Below are 25,350 nucleotides of genomic sequence, written 5' to 3'. Positions count from 1 at the left end.
TGCTATTTCCTCTTATTAGTATAGTAATATTTTGTTTGGTATAGAAAGTTTTTTTTTTTTTTTTGAGATTGGCAGAGAAAGATTGCTATTTAGGAAAAGATAGAGAATATTATGTGGTGAGCGTTGCACATGGCATTTCCACAAGTTGTTACAAAAGGATGCGGTTGAGGCCATTCCATTCCCTTTCAAGAATTCTATATAAAAAAATGATTATTATGATTATGATTTTTTGCATCCAAATTTAGTTATTGATTTTACATTTAATTATATCTAGAGATGCAGCAAATTTCACTGTACAAAGGCAGAATCACCCTTTCACTAGCGCGGATGAATTGAAAAGTTACAGAGGACAAGATCGTCATTTGGGAGATAGGCATAAATTTTTTAGGGTTAATTTTTCTTCTTCACCATCCAATCCATTCGCATCTCCGAACATTTTTTTTTAATAACAGTGCCATTATCTTTAAAGCTTCTTACTTGCTGTCATTTCATTTACATGATGAGAAGATGATATTCCGTCCTCTGTTACCTTTGGTAAATTAGCCTTTACATTTATTATATTATTTTATTATTATTTTGTCTTATTTTTTTTTTATATATAAACAAATACAAAAGCTGTTGTTTGACATTTCTGCTTCTGTCTCTGGATTTGCATCTTGTCATATCATATTCTTTTTAACGTGAGCTACCGTTATATATTCTCTTATTTTTCTATTTTCTTCTCAATTTCTTTAATGAAATAGTAATAATAACGCCAAGCGAAGCAAGGTGCATACACAAAAAAGGTGCACACTTTTATTGCGATGGATAATTGATATCAAGTGATAATCTTTGCTTTATGATTTTTTTTTTTATTTGACCTCCATTAGAGGGTGCAACAAGGACAATAAATCGGATTGGAATTTTCCTTGGATATCAAATAAAAAAAGGTGAAGTTTTTCTGATATTTGGTATTGGACGATGGATTGGCATCATGATGACACCAACCCCACAAATCCTTTTAACCCTGAAACAGTGTCAGATTATAGAGAAAGATCAATTAAAGTAATGACTTGCTTTATGCATATACTAGTAGGTATTTATGTAAAAAATGGTTTAAGATAGTCTAGATGGAGATATACATGCATACTATGCTACCAATGTCAGGGTTCAGTCATAGGTTACATAGGTCTGTGAACAGTGCATGGGGTTTGGGAGAGACTAAAAAGTAGAAAGGGACTTTATTACCAAAGAGACTAAAAAGGTTTATCTTGGTTAGCCACTGTTGTTTCTAAAGGCCAGAGCCCTGAGCTTGCTTTGTTTGATGGGTTCTTGCTGTTACATCCTCGGTAATCTGAGGGAATTCATGGTTGTGTCACAGCTTTTCTTCTGTACCATAATGCCCTTTTTCTTGGGCTTTGTATCTTCCTTGTTACTACTGCAAGTTATTTCACCACCACCCGTTCACCCTTTGTGGGGTGTTTCAGTCCTGAATCTGCTGCTGCACGGTGATTTTATTGGCCTCCCTCTCTCTTTTTCTCTTTTTTATTTTCATGGGACTATTTCTTTCTTCTTATCCTGTGAACTTGTCTGTTTCTTTTCATTTTTTTGTCTCGTTTCTTTTATCTGTTGTCTGCATGTAAGTGGCCATTTCATTTCCCATTCATGTTTATTTTTTCTTTTTCATATCTACAAAACAAATGCTGCTTGGTGATTATCAACTTACCAATAATGTTTTTGTCTCCCTTTGGTTCCTTCATTATTTTCCAATTCCCCTCTGCTGTGCTACAAAATGTTAAACTTGTTGTGTTGTTGATGGTGGGACAGGAAAGCACTGAAGGCTGAAAGAAATTACCAAGTAGTTAGTTAATGGCATCAACATCTTGCGTTGGTAACAGCTCATTACCTATAAAAGATGCAGCAGGTTCGAGTTATTGTGCATATCCTTTTTCTCTAGCAAAATATGAGGAGGTTGTAGACAATCCCCAGCTCTTCATGTTTACCTTGGAGAAACTTCACGCCGCTATGGGTACCAAGTTCATGTAAGTTCTCTGAATATCATTTGGCCGTAACCTATATAAGTATTTTTGTTTTTTAATTTTATTTACTTTAGAAGTGTTCATAGGGGTGTCAAAACTGTAAGAGAGGATGATGAGTTGGTTGGGAAATTCTTAAAGTAAACTTCCAGAGCCTGTTCTTGGTTCGTTCTGTAGATATGAAACATGCAAACTTTTAAGTTACATTTATGTTCTCTGTATTGATATATCTGATGATGTTTCATGGTTCTACCTAATAATGTTAGCAGCACTCTTTGGCTTTGCCAACAAGTTTAAAATCATTCCGTTGTTACAATATCTGCAGTGGGGCCTCAGCTTACAGTTTTGTAGTTTTTGGAACTATTGTCTCCTCCTAATTATTAATGCCTTTTAATTGCATAACTTTGTAACATAAAAGCATGTCCCCCCAACTCCTTTTTAGTTACTTTTGTGGCATTTGAAATTTTGTTGCAGGATTCCCATTGTTGGAGGAAGAGAACTAGATTTGCATCGCCTCTTTGTTGAAGTGACTTCTCGAGGAGGGATTGCCAAAGTAAGATGTGATGAGAACTTGATTTATTGTTGAAGAACCATTGTATTATTTTATATCTGATCCCAACCAATTGTTATTAGCATTTTCATCGGCTTGTGATTCGCTCTGATAGAATGATCTCCCGCAAGCAGATGAATTTGTATTAAATCAATTAATATTTCCTGGTGTTCATTGTGGTTCTGCTGAACTTTGTGGCTTCAAATAATAGAAGGTGTTTTACTACAAAGTTGTAGTTATCCAATATGTTCTCAATATATCAGGGAAGCTTGTCAATTTCCCTTTTTCATTATGTTGATGTTTATCAAGGGGAGACCAGAGACACAACTTTTTCCAAAGTTTGTTAATTTTTTCATTATCTTCATTGGCTGTGCATGTGAAAAGGGTTCAATTGTAGCATATGATGAATTTTCTCTTTAAACTTGAGAGAGCGTCTCAATAAATTTATGTTTCATGATGATTGCATTGCATGTTGTCAAATTGTCAATAATGGTTTTGATGCTTTTATAACATGTTTGATTATATTCTAGTTCAATTTATCTTATGTTTAAGATTTTTACCTTGGAGTGATTTGCTCAACATCATGATAATAAAATGTCAGTAGTTTTTGGGTTTTGATGCATTTTGTATAATATTCTGGCAGAAAACTGTGAATTATTTTCACTATTCTTTGAGCCATATCTTTTTGTTTTATTTGGTTGTAGTGCTAAAAGTTACAGTATCTGGTTAATCTGTCTTGCAGATAATTAGAGAGAGGAAATGGAAAGACGTAACTTCAGTCTTCAATTTTCCATCAACAGCTACAAATGCTTCTTTTGTGTTGCGGAAGTACTATGCTTCATTGCTCTACCATTATGAACAAATTTACTTCTTTAAAGCCCGTGAATGGGACCCTACTGCTCCTGGTATTTTCATTTAAACCACATTGCTGATTTTAGCTACTGTTAGGGATGGGGGCCCTTCTAATATATAAGATGTCCATTTCTCTTTGACAGATGCTTTGCAGAATCAATCAACCCTGCCAGTTCCTCCTCCAAAAATGCAGTTTCCGCAGCCTTTGTCAGAAATTCAACCAGCTGTCTTTCAACAGTCAAATATTAATGCTGCTAAATTGCCTGAAGGTCTTTGCTCTTTCTTTTTGTTGGCCCAAAACAAGATTAATTGATAACCACAACTTACAAAGAAAAAGGAAAAAAAGGGTGAATATGGTCATGAGAATTTTTAGTCTTAGCTTCTAATACTCTTTTAGGCTATGTATGTTTAGAGTGATGGCAAATGATGGAATGGAGTAGAATGAAATGACATTGGTTGCCATGTTAGGATTGCTTAGAATAAAATAGAATGGAATGTAACTTTATGAAATCTATTCTAATTCCATATATCTATTTTTCTTTCCCTAAGTCTGGGGATATGTGATAGACCAATTATAATTCTTACCAATTTGTCCATTTTTTAAACAACAGGATGGTCCAAACAAGATTTTGGAGGTGGTGTACAGATTGTTTAAATAATAGGTGGTGTCAACCTATTATTGGATATCCAAACAAGACTAGCCTTTCTTTCATGAAATAGTTATGCTGATCATAAGTCATACTTGAGAGCAGATTTTGAGAGGTGTACCCATTAAGTGCCTAATTTTTTGTTTTTTTGCCAGGTGCCACTGTATGGTTAACCAGACAAAGTAGGTCTAGTGTTGCATTAATATTTGATAAATAATACTGCCAAACATATTTAAAAGATCACTGATACAAGTACCCATTAAGATTTTGAGCGTCTCAATAAACATATTTAAAAGATCACATGATGATTGCATTGCATCAGTGATTCAATATCTTTAACTATCATGACTGATTGATTATTTGATAAATAATACTGTTTATTGTCTTGTTGTCTTCAGCAATGGCAGCATCTTCGGCAGGTTCTCCAGTCATTGGGGTCATTGATGGGAAGTTTGAAAGTGGGTATCTAGTTACAGTCACAATTGGTTCTGAGAAACTCAAAGGCGTGCTTTATCAAGCTCCACAAAACCCTGTATTGGTTGCATCCCATCATAGTGCCTCAGCTAAGAACAACAATGCTTCTGCTTCATTGGGTGTCCATCGTCGACGACGCAGGAAGAAATCAGAAATAAAAAGGAGAGATCCTGCTCATCCAAAACCCAACAGAAGTGGGTACAATTTCTTCTTTGCTGAGCAGCATGCAAGACTAAAGCTACTTCATCATGGAAAGGACAGAGAGATTAGTAGGATGATTGGTGAACTTTGGAACAAGTTAAAAGAATCAGAAAAGACTGTAAGGAATTGGTTTAACATTGTATATTTTATATATGCATAAGCTCATATGCATCTTTTGGTTCTTGTATCTGGGCCATATTATATTAATGCGTTGAGTTTGAATGACCTAAAGGTTTATCAAGAGAAGGCCATGAAGGATAAAGAGAGGTACAGAGCAGAAATGGAGGATTATCGGGAGAAACAGAAGATGGGCCAAGTTATCAGCGATGCTGTGCCACTTCAACAACGACTTCCCGAACCGGATGCAGACATGTTGGATGTTGACATAAAAATGGATGAAGCTGAGGGAGATTCACCTCAAACTCCAGAGGAGAGTTCTGGTGGAAGTGACTATGAAGATTATAATAAAACTGCAGAGAGAGGCTTTGATATGGATGCATTGCCTGTTATAGGAATGGGAGCAGAAACAAGCTATTTGGGTTCGGAAGAGAAGTCATCTAAGGGGGGTTTATGAGCTTCTCCAGGAGAGAGAGATTTTCTTATGATAATTTAGATGCAGTGGAGATTTGAGGTAGGATTAAGGTTGCAGTGCTTACTTGGTTGCTCACACAGGGCTTAACTGTGAGTTTTGTCGTTTTAATTAATGTTTTAATTTAAGGTGTTCATGTTGGCTTCATGCTATATTGCTATTGTACATCTGGCAAGCTGACATGGATGATATGATGGCAACTTGTTAATTAGGTCCTTGGGAGTCCGCTCTTCCTATGTTATTAGGTCCATCGAGACCAAAAGAATAAAATGCCTCTTTTCATTTTATACTTTATAGCAGCTATAAGTGTGTGTATGGTTTTTATTTTCAAAATTCATTTTTAGTGTTTTTTTGAAAGAACTTGTCGAATGGGCAAAACCCAACATTCCATTGTTGTCAATCAAAGGCAGGCAACAAGCAGCGTCTGATGATCCAAGTGATCAGGGGACATGATTAACAAAACAATGATTGTCAAAACCGAGTGCATCCCAAAGAACCTAAGAGAAAGGGCAATCACCTTTCTTTATGTGTTTTTTTATACAACACTAGTATCTTTCATTTGAGACCGTTAGTTAAAGGGAAATAATTTTGTATCAATTAATTTACATGTTTAATAATATTTATGATTTTAAAATAAAAAAATATTAAACTAATTACTCACTCTTTTTATTTATAATACAATTTTTTTTGGTCAAATAAGACTTACTAGTGAATTAGGTAAAACTTGATTATCTAATTCACAAGGTAAAGTAATTAATTTAATGGATAATAATAAATTTATTTTAAATTTATATTTTTTTCAAAATTATTCTTATTATTAATCATCTTCTCTTTCTTCTTTTGTCTGTATGGACTTTTCTCTTTCAAATTAATTGATTATCGGATTATCGTCTAATAATAATTAATATAATGAACAATATGGATTGAGCCTTGTAAAAGAAACAAACATCACTTTTAATTTTTTTATAAACAGAAACTAGAATATATGTTAATTAATTGTATGACTAGAATATATTATATTAATTATTATATTCAATAACTAGAAAATTAATTATTGTATTTAATTAATTGTATGACTAATAATAATTATTTTCTATCAGTACAATTTAATTTTTCTTATATTAAATTAATTATTATATTTAATAACTATAATATATGTTTGTCAATTGTATGAATTTGCATATTATATATATATATATATATTGTAAAAAAGCAAACATTAAAAAAATAATAGTATATATATTCATTATTTTTATTGTTTAAAAATAGTTTATACATAGTATTTTAAAACATAAATTTTCTTCTATAATAAAAATTAGTATATTTATTAAATAATATTTAATTTACATTAAATGTATAAATTATCCTCTTTTTAATTCTGAGGATATATTTAAAAACATTATGATGGTTCTGTAGTTTTCTAATTCCATCTTGTTTTTTCAACAATGTGATTTCTTTTGCATATAATTAAATGTTTTATTCAATAGTATAAATTTACTATTTATGTAAATATATAAATAAAAATATTGTTATTTTATTAACCGATAAATTTAATAAATATGACATACAATTAACTGTAAAAACATTAAATATTATATTCATTTTAATAAAATTAGATTTAATAAATATAATATATGTTTATTAAATTTATGAATTTTCATATAATCTATGTATGTTAAAAATATATTATTAAATTGAAAATTATATATTATTAAATAAAGGCTAAATCATGATTTTATTCTTTTATCTTATTTTTATGATTTATTTTGGTTCTTTATTTTATTTTAAATATTTTTTAATCTTTTAAAAAAATCATTTTGATCTTTTATTTTTTAAAATTTTGGTCAATTTAGTCTTTTAGAAATAGTGATTGGTAATTTTTTATTTTTAACACAATTTTGAATCTTTTTGTTTTTACTAATTCAATACGTAAGACTTGTTTAATTATATTTACTTACATGAAAGCTATACTTAGAGACATTCATAAAGTTTTAATTTTTTTCAAAATTAGAAAGAAAAACTATATACTTTTTAATTCAAAGTATTTATATATTCAATTTGTTTTTAATTAATGATAAATATAATTATATTTTATCACAATATTATATATGCATATATATACACGTGCGAGCTTTAGAAGAAGCAAATTTTACATATAAGATTTGGATACTAAACAAAGGAAAGACAAAATTTCATTACATAAAAAAATGCACATATTTTGAACTATAAAAATTAATTTTCATTAATTTTATTGTATTTTTTAGGAGGAACAAATAGGTGCAACTTTGATAAATTATTGCATCATTTAACAATTTTCAATTGGATAATGTTTTTAGAATTTATTGCTGGATTAAAAATTTATTTCTCATAGATCATATATATAAAATTTCACATTCATCCATAATTATTTGTTAAAACATTTAGATTAAAATTAATGTAATGACATTTTTAAAATATATTAAAATATGAATTATTTGATTATTTTCTTATTGTTATTAATTTTGAAATTTTTTGACACAAGTAATATTGATAATATGTAAATATAATTTAATGGTTAGATTGATAAAAATCATATTTTATATCAAATTATTGAATGATGTAATAATTACTTAAGTTACACAAATATAATTTAATCTCTCTTATGTATTTTTTATAGGTTTTAGAAAATCCAAGCGACTATGTTAAGGGCAAAATAGTAAACTTTTTCACCAAATTAGACAAGTAATAATCTTTTGAAATTAATATTATTTAGTCTCAAAAAATTTTGAATTTAACATTTTGGTTCTTATAGTTTTCATCTGTTAACAATTTCAACCCTTACTATCAAGTAATAACGTTAATTGATGGCATGTGTGTCACATTGATAGCCTAGTGATGGGACAATAGTAGAATTTGTTTTGTAAGTTGTTTTTAAACTCTTTGTTAACCTTAAAAATATAAGTTTATTTTTGTTGACCAAATAACAACTGGGTTAGGTATACGATTATTTTTTAATTGAATTTGAAAATATGATTAAATGTTGCACATACTTTAATTTATAAAATAATTTTTCATTTATTTTATTATATTTTATAGGTTTCAAAATATCAAAGACCATATTAAATGCATAAAAGTAAATTCGTTGATCAAATTAAACAAGTAATAATTTGTTGGATATAATATTTTTTAGTTCTAAAACTTTTTCAAATTTAGTATTTTTGGTCCCTATACTTTTTGGTTGTTAACAATTTCAATGCCTACTAGTGAGTTAATTGATGAAATGACTATCACATTGATAGTCCAATGAATTTTAGGTGATCAAGGAGTTTGATGGAACATTCATGTGTAATTTTTTTTGGTAATATGTGTTTTTGATTTCTCATTTATTCATATTAGTTGATGACATCATACTAATTGATGAGAGATTAATGACGTAGTTTACCAAACAAAGTTAGTCAATACTCTTTGATAACTTTAACAATGTAAGTTTATTTTGGTTGACCAAATAATAATTTTGTTAGTTACATGGTCAATGTGTTTCAAAGTCAGTTAGTCTGGTCCAACTTAATATACATATAATTTAATAATAAAATAATTATTCTGACTCTATAAGAATATTGTGTCTGCATAACCTTAATCTTCACAACCAAAGGTCATTTTCATCATTCATCATTCGAAATTTGTCCAAGTGCTCATCACTATCATTCACTCAATTGACCATTGTTCCTCCATCGGTATGAAAACAAATCACCCTTCACTTCCTTTTTTTATGTCGTCCCCTTTCTCTTTTTAATTTTTCTTCCATCTTTGTTTATGTTATTTTTCACTTTAGTAAATTGTTGAGATTTGTTGTTTTGAATTTCTGAAGCCTTCCAAACTCCCTCTCTTCCATGTGCACAACATTTTTTTTAATTTCTATGATATTTTTTTTTAAGTAATTGACTCTCCAATCAAACTAACCTGATTAAGGTCAAGTAGGTTTGAGCTAGGCTGCTTAATAAAAGAAAAACATGCCAATCAAATCCAACTATGTTCCATCGATATCTTCTTTAGGAGATAATTTCTTTTTAGGTATATTTTGATATTAAATGTGAGTATCTAATTAAATAGAGATTCAAAACTTCGTTCATCATTAGACCTCCTGTGGGTTAAAATACTCAATTTCTTTTCTTATTTATTTATTTTTCATTTTTTGGTATTCTTTACAAATGTCTTGGATAGGAAATAATCATGTTGTTGAATAGTAAATGCAATTTGAATTTTAATCCTATTTTTAAGCTGAAGTTTAAAATATTATTCGTTAATTCCAAAAAAATGCAATAATTTAAACTATAAAAATGATTTTTCATATGTTTCAAAAAATTCAAGGCCCATATTAACTACATAAAAGTTAAAGTTGTTGACCATATTAATTAAGCAATAACATTTTTAATCAATTAATTCACACGACTAGAGACCTATACAATTAAGGTTGGGTTGATTTAGGTTGCTTGATAAAAAAAATGAATCAAGTCCAACCCGAGTTAATTATATTTTGTTGCCAATGTGGGTTAAAATGTTCAAAATTTTCTTATTATTTATTTTTTCCTATATTTTTTTTCTTTAAAAGAGTTTTTGATAAAAAAATAACTTTGTTGATGAATACTAAATGTAATTTAAATTTTAATAATCTATTTCAACCGAATTTGAAAACATGAATCGTTATTTCCCAGGAATGCACATATTTTAAATTATAAAAATACTTTCATTTTTATTTATTTTAATTTTAATAAGTTTTATAAAATTCAAGCGATCATGTTAATTGGAACAACTAGATTTTATACATGTTCCATGCATAAGTTTGATTTTTTTTTTATGTTTGTACTTAGTATTATTTAAAAAATATTTTAATAAATAAACTTATCATTTTTAAATATATAGTATCATATTAAATATAATTAAATTAAAATTTAGTGAAAGATTAATTGAATTTTTAGTTTAACAGATATCATCTTTACAAATATCAAAGCTATTGAAATTTATCGTTTCTCCAAGTAATAATAATGATGTAATACCTATGTGAAATGTATAGATTCAAAAGAAAAATCATAAATATAAAATTTTAATTATTTAAATTAAAATTGATCAAACATGTGCATTGCATGAAATTATTTAAATATAAGAAGACAATTTAAATATATAAATATTTTTTTAAAAAAATATTATCAATTTATTATTTATTATAGATAGTTCACTGTAAATGGAATTTTGAGTATTATGTGTGTTTTTTAAAAAATTAAGCATGTTGATTGTCAATTTATAAATTACTTAGTTTATTAAAGTAACTTATAAAATATTTTCTTATAAATTATATATTTCATATTTACTCATATTTAAATAGGAGAAGAAGAGAAAGATATAATATAAGTAAGCTAATTCTAATCTCACTAAACATATGAGTCTAGTATTATAACCCATAATCATAATAATGGTTATGAAAAAAATTATAATAATGATGTGATAATTTCGTATTTGTAAATTTTTTACTCATATAATCAATGTGAAGGGAGAAAAAAAGCATGATCAAACATTTGTTTTTTCACTTTAAAGTCTATTTTCTTATATGAAAAGTATAAATTTAAAAAGAATCTAAAATAAATAAATACGAATATATATGACTCCCTTTAAACCTTTTTTAAAAAAATAAATGAATCTATTATTTTGGTCTTAATTATAAGAAAACATAAATCCATTTTAAGATGAATTGCTAATCTTCTTTTATACCCTTAATTTGTTGTGAAATATGCTCATTCATTTTTCATGCAAAATGGATGGATTTATTGACTACTATTTTGATTGGCCGAAAAAATATCATCTCTTATCATGTGTTGTATCATCATGGGTACTTTTGAAATAAAAGTTAAACTTATGATATTATTAATTAAATTAACTAACATTTTTATGTGTATTTGTTTCTTATATAAATGATCAAAGGGAGTACTATATAGTTATTAAATTTATTAAAATAGTGTAATTTATATTAAATAGATATAGTTATTAATTTCTTAAAAGAACATTTTTTATGATTTTAAATATATTAATTTTAATTATGTGATATTATTGAAAATTTAAATTGACTAACCTCACATCATAAATTAAGCACTCTCATTTAGTATAGTTAAAATTATATACCATTATTATTATAATTGTTGTTATTATTCGAACAAGTGAGAATAGAAAAACAATATCAATGAAAAAACGAGAACAAATATTTTTTAGAGTAACTACATTACCTCTTATTTTATTAATTTTCTCTATTTTTATTTAATATATGAAAGTTAATACTATTACTAATAATAATAATAATAATAATAGCAAATCAATAGACATTAAATCATGTCAATGACTATTACATAGTTAAAGTTTGGATTTGACATCTCAAAATTATTGAAGTGAAAGTTAGATAATTAAATTAGATAAATAACTATAAAGTTAACATCTTTACAAGACAATTCTTTTTAAGGTATGATAAAGTATAAATAACTATAGAGATTGATCCTTTGTTCATTATGGTTCAAGGAGTATCTCCTAATGCTAGATCCAACTTTTGTATGATAAAGTATATAATTTAACTAAAGAATTCCTATTAAATCTAATTCTCATTATATATCTATTATATTTTTAATATAATTGTGCGTCTTTTATTGAATTTAATTAAAATGTAATTATACATCTTTATTGTCTAATCATAAATTATTATATATTGGAAATTTATTGACTTATAAAATAATTATTTTAAAATTTATATGTGAAATGATTTTCAATTTATTGTTTGATAGTATAATTTTTTTTTTGGTTTAAAAATCTCATGTATATGTATATTTTTTCTTCCTGTTATTCTATTAACTACTTTGTCTTCACCAGAGGACTAGAATTGGAGTGGTCCTTTTGTATGGTTTTTTAACGACGTATTAGCAATTGAATATATGATGAGTGTTTGATAATGAGAAGTAGTGTTGTTTATATATTCTGGTCTGGTTTTAGCGCGAAAATGGCAACATCATCTTCAGCAGACTCTACAGTGATTGGAGTGATCGATCAGAAATTTGAAGGGGGCTATGTAGTTACCGTGACAATGGGTTCTGAGCAATTGAATGGTGTACTTTATTATGCTCAAGAGGACTCTGTATTATTGCCTGCACCATCCCATAACAACAACAATGCTGCTGCTGCTTCATTGCAGAAGAAGAAGAGACGCAGAAGCAAATCGGAAATAAAAAGGAGAAACCCTGCTCTTCCAAAACCCAAAAAAACTGGCTACAATTTCTTCTTTGCTGAAGAACATGCAAGATTAAAGCCATATCACCAAGGAAAGGAGACAGATATTGGGAGGATGATTGGTGAAAACTGGAGCAAGTTAACAGAGTCCGAAAAAATGGTAAGGAAATGAATTTGTTTAACATATTTTTTATCTTGTGAAATGATACTGCAGACTAATTAAGATGATGACTTGACTTTCTGTAAGGACTAAAATCAAAGCTCGGTTATTTAATAAGAATTAAAAAGATAGTTAAGCCTGGTATAATGGGTTAGATTGTTGACTCTCCTACAGGTGTATCAAGAGATGGCCAATAAGGATAAAGAGAGATACTTAAAAGAAATGGAAGAATATGTGGAGAAACTGAAGGCGGACCAAGTCATCGTTGATGCTGTGCCACTTCGACAATGGCCTCCTCAACAGGATACAGACATTCAAATGGAAGAAGCTGAGGCTGGAGAGGGAAGTTTTGATATGAATGCAATGTCTCTTATGGATTCAGAAGAGAGGTTTTCTTATTAGAAAACTTGAGATGCGAGTAGGACTATGATGCCAGTGCTTAATTGTTTGCTTTAGTCATTTTAATGCTTTGGTTACTTTCAGGTGTTTGTGTTGGTTTCATGCTATTATACATTTGGTTTGCTGATATGAATGAATGATGGTTTCTTTGGAGTCCCCTTTTCCTATGTTATTAGGTCGAGCGTGACCATAGAGTGAAATGTTGCCTATTGAAATTTATATTCTGATTGTTCTATTTGCTCACTGATTCTGTGGATGGAAAACTATTTAGAAAAATATCCATGACTCATGCTCGTGGTAAAAAGGATTTTGTGAAGGAAGTATGCCATAGGCAATACTTGCCTTTTAATAACAAAGATATATATATATATATATATATATTGACAGAGAAGATATAAAAATCGATATTTCTTTTTTCTTTTTAAAATAGTATAAATAGGCAGAATTGCTTATTTAAAAAGCATGAAAAGATTTCTCTTAAAAAAACATGAAGAGATTAAATTCACACATTAAACATTAAATATATAAGTTTAGTTACAGTGTATTGACACCGTATTTATTTTTTAGTTTACTAATTTTTATAATAATTATTTAAAAGTTATATTTGTAATACTTTTTTTTATTAATTAATAGTGTATGAATTCACACACTACTTAATTAATTGAGTTATAGCTTTAAGTCTTAGTTAGTCCCTTAGGAAATTAAAAATAGTTATATGTTATTGTATTGGAAATGAAAAGGTAACTAAATCTTGACGTTACTATTTGTTAAAAAAGTTGAGGGAGTGTTTATAAACCACATGATGCCTCTGCTTTAATCGATCAGATTAGTAATTTAGAAAGATTATATAAGAGTTAATTAAATAAGAAAAAAATAGATAGGCTTAAGATTATTGTTTAGTATGGGCTATAAGGATGAAAAAGGTAAGTGAAGTGAGAAAAAGATTTTAGATTAGAGATTGAGAGGGAGGAGTACGTGGAAGGCATTTTGACCTATCGCTCGCGCGAAACCAAATCTCTTTGTTTCTCTTAATTCCTTTATAGTAGCAAGTGAAGTTGAAGTTGCAGGTGTGTGTCTCATGGCGTCTGTTATTCCTCGATGCCTTCCTCCCCCAATTCCAATTGCACACCGACGTTAGTTTTTCGTCTCTCTCTCTCTCTCTGGCTGTGTTTCTTTCGTGATAATCAATTTAATTAGTTTTTGAAACAGAGTTTGTTTTATCATTTGTTGTCAGGAAAGGCGCAGGTGGTGAAATCGTGTCACCAAAACGAGAGCTCTGCTTCGGCTCACACAGACCACTCCTCAAATCCAAAGGTGAAACAGAACATTTCATATATTTAAAATGTCACAGCAACTGAAAGTTCATCCTCTGATGCAGGAACTCCGAGTAACAGTTTCCAGGCGTAATTGTCTCTCATGTTTGTGTTCTACTATAGTTTTGATTAGTGATTGCGCCATGCCTATTTTTTTACCAAAGGCATCCGCTGCTGATGGAAATGGAATCATGGAAAAACCTGTGTGCAGAAATTGCTTGGGAAGCGGTGCTGTGCTTTGTAAGTTGTCATCAAATTTCTTTCGTCTTCTTTGCATTATCTGGATTTCCATAATACCATTTCTCCGTTTTACAATAGAAATATCTTGATTTACAATCAATAGTTAGTTCACACATTACTCTTCTGAGAGGAAATGAAAATTTCCACAATTATATAAATCTTGGTTGAGTTGATGCCATATGTTTTAATCTTATCAATATGAGGACGAGTGGATGTTACTGTTTCTTACATACTTTGATACATACCATGTTTACTTTTCATTTAGGTGATATGTGTGGTGGCACAGGAAAATGGAAAGCTCTTAACCGGAAGCGAGCTAAAGATGTTTATGAATTTACTGAGTGTCCAAATTGTTATGGTATGAACTCCAGTTTCTACTTGACTCCATTTTTTTTTAGCTATAAGAGGTGATGATAATGGCATGGTTTGATTCGAAGCACTTTTTAAGTTGCTGTTCTGAGTGGTCTTTGTTGACATGCTTTTCTGTTAGGTAACCCTCACTAGTAGTTAGTGAGCCATTTTTTAGTTATATACATATGAGAGCTAGTCAGTTGGGGATGGGATAATTACAGAAATAAGGCATGTTGCCTATAGATTGTTGTCAATGTAAACCAGTGTTATCAATGGCGGAAGGCCGAAATTTCCCCATCTAAACACGCCATTGCATCTTATGGTGCTGCCATGATGGGCCTCCCTTCACAAATTGTCTATGGCAGTTGGCAAAAAATCATTTATGCCATTCCACCATGGCTGCTATTTAACAACACTGGTGTAAACCAAAATCATGAACCAGGAACCGACTTGGAACCATGATGAAGAACCAAAAAGCCTGAAATATGTGACCTCACATTGCCCTCAATAACTTATCTGTGCAATGCGCAGGTTTTCCAAGATTTAATAGACTTCTCCCAAACTTGCGAGAAGAAAATAGATGATTTAAAGTGACAAAAATGTGCATTATTCTCTACTACAATTCTTTGGTGAGAGAGCTAGAAATGAATTACACTAATGCTCATGGTATTTGAGAGACCCTAACCTCCTCCTCAGTCTCTACGAGTCCAAACCTTTCCAAAATGATAGATAAGATCCCCCTCTCTCAACCCTTTTTCTTATTATGTTGCTTGAAGAAGTTCAAATTTCCACATTGCTTGGATTTAAGCCTTTATGAAGCATCTTTTGTTTTGAGCTGGTAAACAAGCTAGTAGAGATGTTGTATATAAATTATACCTATGTTCTTTTGCACACTTCGTTGTATCTTGCTTTTATGCTATGTATGGAAGTTTTGAGTGGAGGGAAAGGATATGGAAGGGAAAGAGGGGAAGTTACTTCTTTTTGGTTGTTCTCAAAATAAGGAAGTAAAGGGAACTATTATACTGTTGCAAGTTAAAGCAGGCGGAATGACCCTTCCCCTCGTTGAAAATCTTTCCAACATGGGTTGGGTCACTTTTCTCATCTCTTTCCCTTCCCATCTTTACCTTATCCAAACATAGCATTGTTTTTCTAGTATTGCCATGTGTAGTTCACTTGCGTGGTTGATCAATAATATAGTATTTATAAACTACAGGTCGAGGAAAGCTTGTCTGCCCTGTTTGTTTGGGAACTGGTTTACCTAATAATAAAGGTCTCCTAAGGAGGCCTGAAGCACGGAAACTGCTTGATAAGATGTATAATGGACGGCTACTTCCAAACTCTTAGAAGGTAAATTTTCTGTCATGATGCTTCATAAAGTCACTGGTGTCTAGAATAATAATCTTTTGTTGTCGTTATTCACTGTACTACATCCTTTTCAGCCGTAAATCTGAGCAAAGGGCTTGCTAATGCTCTGCTTTTTGGCACAATGATTGGGATGTTCTTCACCAGTTAACAAAGCCAGTGACTGCATTGGTTATCAACTTCTAGCACAGATCATGTGGAGGACTTTGCTTATATTTTTGGTCTGGATGCATTCCAGAACTCTAACCATCGGCTTGGTCATCAACCTTATGTTTTTCATGGTTCTGTATGAAAAAAAGGTCCATTATTCGATGCTACAATCCTCATAATCATGCAGATCCAATTGACTTACAAAATCCCATGTATAATGTAAACATTGAGCAAATACTTCCAGCAAGAGTAGCTTATTCAGGCTCTTATTTAGTTACCAAGTAAATATGTAAAACCTACATGTTCATGCGCCTCGTGTACACCTAAGAGGTATTGTGTCGTTAACGATGTGTAATAACTAATATGTAGCGCTTTTACGAAATTTATTACAGTAGTTTAAAAAATTAAAAGTATGCCATGAATAACCTTATTTTGCTGTGTTTACTCTGGCTTGTGACAATGGCATTAAGTGAGCTCGAAATTGTACTTATCTTCTATAAAATATACTTTTATTGTTGTATTAATTATCCTTCTGGGTTATTTTATACATATAAAAAATTAATAAATAAATGAAAAAAACAATAACAATTTTTGTAATTATCAAATGAAAGGAATAAAAAAAGGATTTAAAAATGTTGTATTACTCGTTTAAAAATAAATTATTAATATATTTATTATAATTTAAAACAATAAAAAATTATAAACTCTTCTTATTCTCCAAGTATAATTATAATAAAATATTTTCACTATATATTTTTTTGGTTCGTATTTTCACTATATATTTGTAATAAGTGATGTCTGTGAAAACTATATGTGCTATTAGTGGAAGTAACTACTGAATATTTATCTGGTTTAGTTTGTCAGTATGCCCTTCAACTTTTTGGAAAATTTAAGTTAGTTCCCTAAATTAAAAATGTTGTAATTAGATCTTAATTTTCTATCACAAAAGTTAGTAAAACCGTCACAAATTGATATTTTTTTACGGTTTAAAGTCATCATAAACTAATTTTCGACCTAGACAGACGCCTTGTGTGACAAAGCAAGCAAACAAGCTACCTATCATCTTGTGTTGTCATCAAGCCGAACGCCAATCTGCATGTAAGAACCTACACTGCTCCGTGGAACGCATTCTATTCTATGTGGCAAGCTATAAATATTACTATTTCCTAACACAAGCAAATTAAGATATTCACTTTATTTTTCTGTAAAAAAAAAATACTCACTTTATTTATGCATAGAAGATAAGACAGCATGCAATCACAAGACTCATCCATTTGTTCACGCACCTTCATTCTTCTGTAAACACTTCCATTAGGTATGTTTTCTCTCTCCACTACTGTACAGTACTAAAACTTTGCAGCTGCAGGTAATCAATACTGTAGACAATTTCCTCTTTAATTTGTTCCGAAGTCCGAACGATGCCAATATCCAACATTATCTCTACCATACTCACGAGTGCAACACCACCGACATCTTCTGTTCTTCTAGAAATCAATAAGGGTATGTACGTTTAGGAATTCTTTTTTGAAAGAAATAAAGAAAAAAAGAAGATGGAAGTGATACAATTTTTTGTAAGTTGTTTGATAAGAAAAAATGTAGAAAGTAATATATATATATATATATATATATAATAACATAAATATAGGTATAAAAATATGCGTAAAGTTTTTGTTTTTACAATCTTGTTGATTTTATCACATTTTTACATATTAATTTGATTTTATCACTGAAAAATAATTGTCTACCAATTAAATTCACGCAGTTGAAATGAGACTCTTTATACTTATCAATAATTATATATTTAATAATTTGAATATATCTCTTATTTATTTAATTAATACTTGAAATGCTAATGTACATGAATTTATATTTATAAGAAGCAAGAACTTCTCAATCTACGAAAAAATATGATATAAAAAGGATGGAGCAACAAGTAAGAAACAATACTATTTTATTATTAAAATACTAATAACTATTATTGAAAGGCGTAGGAGTATTAATTAAAAATTAATAAATAAATTTATTATAAAAATAAATACATTAATATATTTATAATATTAAATATTATTTTTTTACAGCATTAAATATTAACAACATTGAATATTGAATATTGATATTTAAATAATATTAAATATTGAACTTTTTAACAATAACATATTAAAGTTGTGAAGAAAAAAAAAACAATAGCATTATTAAATATTTTATTAGTATTACGTAATCCCCCCAAAAACTCAGTTTTATTGAATTACATTAAATGATTATACAGGGGGGAATTTCTCGATTGAAATGCATATTTGTGTGTGTGTGTGTCAGAGGATGACAGAGACCGAGAAATAAAAGAATAAAATAGAGAGGGATAAGATTCAAGAAATAATGAACAACATACAAAAATCAACGTGTGCGCTTTTCTTCTCTTTACCCGTTGAAACATCCTTAGTTTTCAGATTCTGAAATCTTGATTCTGAATTCATCACAATGAATTCGTCAACTACAGTGAGGAAGTTGCAGGTGGTGTCCCCTGTTCCTGCGGACATAGACATTGCAAACTCCGTTGAACCAGTTCATATCTCCCAGATTGCCAAAGAGCTCAACCTTAGTCCCAATCACTATGACCTTTACGGTAAATACAAGGCTAAGGTAATTTAATTAATCCTTTCACTTTCTGCACTTGACAAAGATTCAGATTTGAGTTACAGGAATATCATGATATTATTAGTTTATTTATGATTGATTATGGTATGTAAGAAATGATGTTTTATGTTAGATTTCGGTTACATGCAACTAATCAGGTACCCTAGAAAAGGTGTATAGGTTAATTCTTTTTTGTTAACAACTTATGGAGAATTTTAGCTGAAGAGTGATTTGGATGCACATGCACAGGTTTTGTTGTCGGTTCTTGATGAGCTTCAAGGATCAGAAGATGGGTATTATGTTGTGGTCGGAGGCATTACTCCGACGCCTCTCGGGGAAGGCAAATCTACTACTACAGTGGGACTTTGTCAAGCTTTAGGTGCTTTTCTTGATAAAAAGGTAATCTTTTTTTTCTTCTTCAACATTTATGGCATTTGATACCGAACTGAATCTGGATTTGTTTTTTTTTTTTTTTTTTTAATTTAGTCAACTGGTTTGAAAACTTTTTGGGGCATTATTTATTTATTTATGATGTTATGCCTCACATATTCTTAATCATGAATGCACACATGAATGATGATAGTTAAGTCTCTGGATAGTTTTAGATTACTTTGTATTAACCAGTGGGTTTATTTTGGAATTTCGGGACACTCTGGAATTTACGAGATTACTATTGGTAATGCCTTTCTTTTTGCTTTTTCCAGAAGAAGAAAAATTCTTTTGTTCCGTTTTGGAATTATTTTCCTTTTTTTTTTTGTTTATGTGATGATGAAATGACAGGATGTAGGAATTGTTCGTTCATTTAGGTCTTCACAGGTTATTTGGGTTCAAGATATTAATGGAAAACTATAACTTTCAATCGCTTGTCAAAGTTATGCTGGATACATAATCCCATCTTATCTCTTTTTGTTAGGTAGTTACCTGCCTTCGTCAACCATCGCAAGGACCTACTTTTGGAATTAAAGGAGGCGCAGCTGGTGGTGGCTATAGCCAAGTTATTCCCATGGATGAATTCAATCTTCATCTAACAGGAGATATTCATGCAATAACTGCAGCAAACAATCTTCTAGCTGCTGCAATTGATACCCGAATTTTCCATGAGTCAACACAGTCAGATAAGGCTCTTTTTAACCGTTTGTGCCCTCCAAATAAAGAAGGGAAAAGGAGCTTTAGTGATGTCATGTTCAGGCGTCTTAAGAAGCTTGGTATTTCAAAGATCAATCCAGATGATCTTACACCAGATGAAGTAAATAAATTTGCTAGGCTTGATATTGACCCCAATTCTATCACATGGAGGAGAGTAATGGACATCAATGACCGATTCTTGAGAAAAATTACTATTGGCCAGGGACCTGACGAGAAAGGAATGGTGAGAGAAACAGGCTTTGATATTTCAGTTGCTAGTGAGATAATGGCTGTTTTGGCACTGACAACATCCTTAGCTGATATGCGAGAGAGGCTTGGGAAAATGGTTATTGGGAATAGCAGGAGTGGTGACCCTGTAACTGCTGATGATCTAGGTGTTGGAGGTGCTTTAACAGTTTTAATGAAGGATGCCATTCACCCTACCCTTATGCAGACTCTGGAAGGAACTCCTGTTCTTGTTCATGCAGGTCCATTTGCAAATATTGCTCATGGGAATTCTTCTATTGTGGCTGATAAGATTGCACTAAAGTTAGTTGGACCAGGTGGATTTGTAGTTACTGAAGCTGGTTTTGGTGCTGATATTGGAGCTGAAAAGTTTATGAACATTAAGTGTCGTTATAGTGGTTTGACACCTCAATGTGCGATTATTGTGGCAACTATAAGAGCACTAAAAATGCATGGTGGAGGGCCTGCAGTTGTTGCTGGAAAACCTCTTGACCATGCATATTTGACTGAAAATGTTGCCCTGGTTGAGGCTGGTTGTGTGAATATGGCACGACATATATCAAATACAAAGTCTTACGGTGTAAATGTTGTAGTTGCTATCAACAAGTTTTCAACTGACACTGAAGCTGAGCTAAATGCAGTTCAGAGTGCTGCATTAGCTGCTGGAGCTTATGATGCTGTAATTTGTACCCATCATGCGCACGGTGGCAAAGGAGCTGTAAGTTCATACTTCCTGAGTCTTACATTTGAGCAACAAAGAAGCCATAGGCCACACCAGTGTTTTACCTTCTCACAAAAGTATAGGATATTGAATTATAAAAATCAATAAAACCAAAGGAGAAAACAGAGAAATGTAAGAATCAATAGATCACTTTTGATTAAGTTGTTTGTGGCCTAGCATATTTGAATTTAAAATTTAGCTTTGAGCTGTCTTTAATTTTTTGCCTGCTACATGAACTATTTGTTGAGTTGCTTCCTTGGCCTTTGAAACCGTTGAGCAGCCTGCATTGTGTTGGATCAAATACCCAACTAGTGCTTGTGGTAGCACATATTTATATTCATCCCATGTTTTAGACTTCAGATTTTAAGTAAATGGAACCATTTCAGGGCTACAATTAGCATCACAATTTAGTTTATCTACATGCATGTTACAGGATACATTACAAGCATATTACCATTCAGTTAGGAATGGTATTTATTATTTGCTAAGGTATGCCCTTTCATGATTCAGGTTGACCTGGGCATTGCAGTTCAAAAAGCCTGCAAGAATGTGACACAGCCATTGAAGTTCCTGTATCCTGTTGAACTGAGTATAAAAGAGAAAATAGAGGCAATAGCAAAGTCATATGGAGCCAGGGGTGTTGAGTACTCAGAACAGGTGATCTCTTCTCTTGTATGGTTATGAAAGTTTACTTTTACTGTTAAAGGTGCGAGCATTGCAACCAACGTCACATCAAAGGACTACATAAACTACACACTCCACAATGTTTTAGTATCCTTGTTCCTACGAAATCCTTAATAGAATAGAAGTGCCTATAATTGTTATTTGTTAACTAAATACAAAGAGATTTTCTCTCTTTTTTACTGTTTAATGGACGCACCCTTTGACCACCACCTGTCTGGCATTCTTGTTGTCTAACCAGGCTGAGAAGCAGATTGAGATGTATAGCAAGCAAGGATTTTCAGGTCTTCCAATCTGCATGGCTAAGACTCAGTATTCTTTCTCAGACAATGCTGCAGCAAAGGGAGCTCCAAGTGGGTTTGTCTTGCCCATAAGGGATGTTAGAGCTAGTATAGGCGCTGGATTTATTTATCCTTTAGTTGGAACAATGAGTACGATGCCAGGGCTTCCAACAAGGCCATGCTTCTATGACATTGGTCTTGATACAACAACTGAAAAAGTCATTGGTCTCTCTTAAATCAAAGTGACTTGCTCTATCACCTTTCAAAAGCTTTATGGATGTCATTTACATATCCCTTTGCGATGTTCATGAATGTCACAGTAACATTCCTCCTTGTTTGTTTGCATGCTTGGTGATCTGTATGAATGAAATAAAGGAGACATTATATCCGTTTCCTTATATCTTTTTATTATACGTGTAATTGAATTGATGCAAACTCCTCGTGACCGATACTTGCCAGGCACACTGAAATAGTGTATAAATATGGAGGAGTTGGAAGTTTCATCATATAGAGTGTGATTTAATTCTGTAAAGAGGGAAAGAGATATAAAAAAGACGTAGGAGGAGATTTTAAGTGTAATCTCTTGGCCAATAATATTACTGAAAAGTTAGTGTTTAATCAAGTTTAATGGTTGGAAAAACGGGTTTGTCGACTTATTTAGGGATTTTCTATTTACAGTCCCCATTGTTATTAATACACTTCCCTTTTTATTTTTTCTCTCTCGAAAATACCCCGAAAATTAATCTTGTAATTTTCCGCTCCCCCATTTTGTAATTCTTTCTGCCGCTGCACCAGTCAACCGTGCGCAACCCTAGCACTCAAATGTTCGATCTCATAAGAAATACAAAACTTGCCTTGGCAACATCACTCTACTTTTTCTCCTTTCTATCTTTATTGCTCTCTATATCTTTTCTCCTCTGCTTTGAAACTCTGTGTGACTTTGTACCTTCGCAAGTGGCAATGACTGACATAAAATAAAACAACCGTTTCACTTTTTTCGATTATGCAGATCTCGGCAATAACGAATACTTTGCACGGTATGTTCTATTTATTCTACAATTGTAATACACTTTCGAGTATTATTCAGCAAAAAAAACTCTTTCCAGTATTAGTGGCGACGCAATACAACGCAAAGTTTGCTGCATGTTTTCTTTATCGCCCTTTAGCTTTTTTCGGAATGGTTAACAAGGGAGTGTATTTTTTTTCTTTGAAAGATGATATTTTTGGAAAACAAATTAAAAAGGGGAGGTGTCTAAGCAAGGGAGAGTGGATACTGCCCATATTTAACCTACTTTTTAAATTGGGCTGGGCTAATGCAAAAAAACAGGTTGGGCAAGGTGGGCTAGTCGGCTGGACTTTGATTTTTATTTTATTTTTACTTTTAAATTACGTAAAAATAAAAAAGGGCAAACATCCAATTTAGTCTTGAATTTGTAAGGTGTTAACAATTAAATTCTTGAAAGATAAAAAATAAAATTTTACCTCTAAATTTTTAAAAAAGTGTGACAAATTCGTCACATCATTAATTTTTTATATTAACTCAATCGATTAATCCTACATGATATTATTGGACCTATTCATCATCCTAATTTTTCTTGTGTGTTACTGACATGGAGGGATCAACTTGTGACCAAAATTTTGACAGACTAAATTGACACCACCACTTCCACCATTAATCATGCTTTCACATATCCCTTTCATTGAAAGGTAAAAACCACCATAGATCCATCAACCACCATTTGAGTCATCCCAAAACTCTCTAATTGCAACAAAATCACTATCTTTGTGGACAATAACAACAAACCTCCATTGCAAACAACAACAACAACAAATTGGAACGAATTACCATGAACAAAATCATCTATCCACAAACAAACAGGGAAAAAATTAAAGCACGAAGCCCTTTTTCTTGTTCTCTTTTTTCTCCTTTTGGTGCAATCTCATCTCACTCACGTGAATCCATTTTCTTGCAGCTAAAACGTCATGGTTAAAATAAATTATAAAACTTGCTACATGGTTGTAGTGGCGATGATGAGTGTCAACCTCCCGTCGCTATATGGTTGTAGGGGAAAAGAAGGGAAACAAGTAGGATTAGTTGTTTTCATCTTTTAGGGATTCAAGTGTTAGTGTTTTATAAATTCAAGGACCAAATTAAATATTTATCTTAATGGTTTAATTTCTGTTTTATTTTAAAATGAACGTGGTATTGTATTTATAATCCAATATTTTAAGCTATGAGATTATTAATGAATTTAGGGGGGTGTATTGGATTAAGATTTCAAAGGATTTTAAAAGACTTTTTTATGATTAAAAAGTCTTGTGGTATTCAATCAAGACTTTTATAAAATATAAACAAATCTTGTGGTATTCAATTAAGACAATAAAGATTTTTTTTTCAGGGCAACAAAATTTGTTGGTATTCAATTGAGATTTCTTACCACTTTTAAAATGTCTTTTGGTATTCAAAAGTAAATAGATTTTGATGGATTCTTTTGTGGAATGGATTTTGAGAGACTTTTTAGTTAGAAATACACATAAAATACTCCTCCAACAATCTCACCCAAACCCTTGAGACTTTTCATAATCTTCCAAAGACTTTTTCTTCTCCTGCCGAACAAGACACAAACCACTACCAGGTTCATTCTCTTACAACTTTTCAATCAATTTTACCTATTTTTTTAATGACAATCGATAGTCAATATTGTTCATACTATATGTATATTACGCAAATCAAAAGAAAAGGGTGTTGTATATGCTTCAAGATTTCGTATTTATATTGTTTTCAACGTCCAGGCAATGAATATGCATCAAAAGAATGGCAATTGATATGCATCAAGATTTCATATTGTTTTTTTTTTAGTACTGTATATGCAAATCAAAATAAAACTCTTTTTTTTTTTTCTGTTTCTTCAACTTGTTTTTTTACAACGTCCATTATTATTATTATTATTTTCTTGTGTTATTATTAAAATGTTAATTATTAATGTGTTATTATTATTTTTTTGACAGCGTGTTATTATTATTATTATTGTGTTAATAATTTTTTAATTGTTATTGTGTTATTATTATTGTTATTTTGTTAATAGTTTTTTTTTAAATGATTTTATGATATATGAGTATTATTTT

At 30.8% G+C, this 25,350-nt stretch overlaps 4 protein-coding genes across 9 annotated transcripts; all 4 read left to right on the top strand.

The window, feature by feature from the left end:
- The first annotated feature begins 255 nt into the window (after positions 1-255).
- Positions 256-5,615, top strand: LOC100783284 (high mobility group B protein 15). 5 transcript variants are annotated; one of them, XM_006589717.4, is made up of 7 exons: positions 256-534; positions 1,807-2,021; positions 2,490-2,568; positions 3,308-3,470; positions 3,561-3,686; positions 4,463-4,857; positions 4,972-5,615. In XM_006589717.4, exons 2-7 carry the CDS (start codon positions 1,849-1,851, stop codon positions 5,311-5,313), a joined length of 1,278 nt encoding a protein of 425 aa, XP_006589780.1. In that variant the 5' UTR covers positions 256-534; positions 1,807-1,848; the 3' UTR covers positions 5,314-5,615. The 5 variants fall into 5 exon arrangements, with proteins under 5 accessions (XP_006589780.1, XP_006589781.1, XP_006589778.1 ...); XM_006589718.4 differs by lacking the exon at positions 256-534 and adding an exon at positions 631-680; XM_006589715.4 differs by lacking the exon at positions 256-534 and adding an exon at positions 631-785.
- Positions 5,616-12,336: 6,721 nt separating this feature from the next.
- LOC100820147 (high mobility group B protein 15) lies at positions 12,337-13,213 on the top strand. The gene is made up of 2 exons (XM_014762844.2): positions 12,337-12,724; positions 12,899-13,213. Exons 1-2 carry the CDS (start codon positions 12,338-12,340, stop codon positions 13,124-13,126), a joined length of 615 nt encoding a protein of 204 aa, XP_014618330.2. The 5' UTR covers position 12,337; the 3' UTR covers positions 13,127-13,213.
- Positions 13,214-14,003: 790 nt separating this feature from the next.
- Positions 14,004-16,884, top strand: LOC100305959 (uncharacterized). 2 transcript variants are annotated; one of them, XM_006588315.4, is made up of 6 exons: positions 14,004-14,256; positions 14,358-14,437; positions 14,502-14,676; positions 14,942-15,034; positions 16,241-16,374; positions 16,467-16,884. In XM_006588315.4, exons 1-5 carry the CDS (start codon positions 14,202-14,204, stop codon positions 16,369-16,371), a joined length of 534 nt encoding a protein of 177 aa, XP_006588378.1. In that variant the 5' UTR covers positions 14,004-14,201; the 3' UTR covers positions 16,372-16,374; positions 16,467-16,884.
- Positions 16,885-18,781: 1,897 nt separating this feature from the next.
- Positions 18,782-22,616, top strand: LOC100782213 (formate--tetrahydrofolate ligase). Its single transcript, XM_006589713.4, has 5 exons — positions 18,782-19,176; positions 19,420-19,569; positions 20,084-21,259; positions 21,773-21,919; positions 22,185-22,616. Exons 1-5 carry the CDS (start codon positions 19,015-19,017, stop codon positions 22,458-22,460), a joined length of 1,911 nt encoding a protein of 636 aa, XP_006589776.2. The 5' UTR covers positions 18,782-19,014; the 3' UTR covers positions 22,461-22,616.
- The last annotated feature ends 2,734 nt before the right edge of the window (positions 22,617-25,350 follow it).

This window comes from Glycine max, chromosome 10, assembly GCF_000004515.6.
Source record: "Glycine max cultivar Williams 82 chromosome 10, Glycine_max_v4.0, whole genome shotgun sequence".
In the NCBI taxonomy this organism is placed as follows: Eukaryota; Viridiplantae; Streptophyta; class Magnoliopsida; order Fabales; family Fabaceae; genus Glycine; species Glycine max.
This window is presented reverse-complemented; position numbering and strand designations above follow the sequence as displayed.

Excerpts from the sequence above, each read along its gene's own strand:
- LOC100820147 (XM_014762844.2), top strand. The coding sequence starts at position 12,338 with ATGGCAACATCATCTTCAGCAGACTCTACAGTGATTGGAGTGATCGAT. Across the intron at positions 12,725-12,898 it reads TAACAGAGTCCGAAAAAATG|GTGTATCAAGAGATGGCCAA; the intron begins GTAAGGAAATGA and ends ACTCTCCTACAG.
- LOC100783284 (XM_006589717.4), top strand. The coding sequence starts at position 1,849 with ATGGCATCAACATCTTGCGTTGGTAACAGCTCATTACCTATAAAAGAT. Across the intron at positions 2,022-2,489 it reads GCTATGGGTACCAAGTTCAT|GATTCCCATTGTTGGAGGAA; the intron begins GTAAGTTCTCTG and ends ATTTTGTTGCAG. Across the intron at positions 3,687-4,462 it reads TGCTGCTAAATTGCCTGAAG|CAATGGCAGCATCTTCGGCA; the intron begins GTCTTTGCTCTT and ends TGTTGTCTTCAG.
- LOC100782213 (XM_006589713.4), top strand. The coding sequence starts at position 19,015 with ATGAATTCGTCAACTACAGTGAGGAAGTTGCAGGTGGTGTCCCCTGTT. Across the intron at positions 21,260-21,772 it reads CGCACGGTGGCAAAGGAGCT|GTTGACCTGGGCATTGCAGT; the intron begins GTAAGTTCATAC and ends TTCATGATTCAG. Across the intron at positions 21,920-22,184 it reads GTGTTGAGTACTCAGAACAG|GCTGAGAAGCAGATTGAGAT; the intron begins GTGATCTCTTCT and ends TTGTCTAACCAG.
- LOC100305959 (XM_006588315.4), top strand. The coding sequence starts at position 14,202 with ATGGCGTCTGTTATTCCTCGATGCCTTCCTCCCCCAATTCCAATTGCA. Across the intron at positions 14,438-14,501 it reads ACCACTCCTCAAATCCAAAG|GAACTCCGAGTAACAGTTTC; the intron begins GTGAAACAGAAC and ends CCTCTGATGCAG. Across the intron at positions 14,677-14,941 it reads GGGAAGCGGTGCTGTGCTTT|GTGATATGTGTGGTGGCACA; the intron begins GTAAGTTGTCAT and ends CTTTTCATTTAG.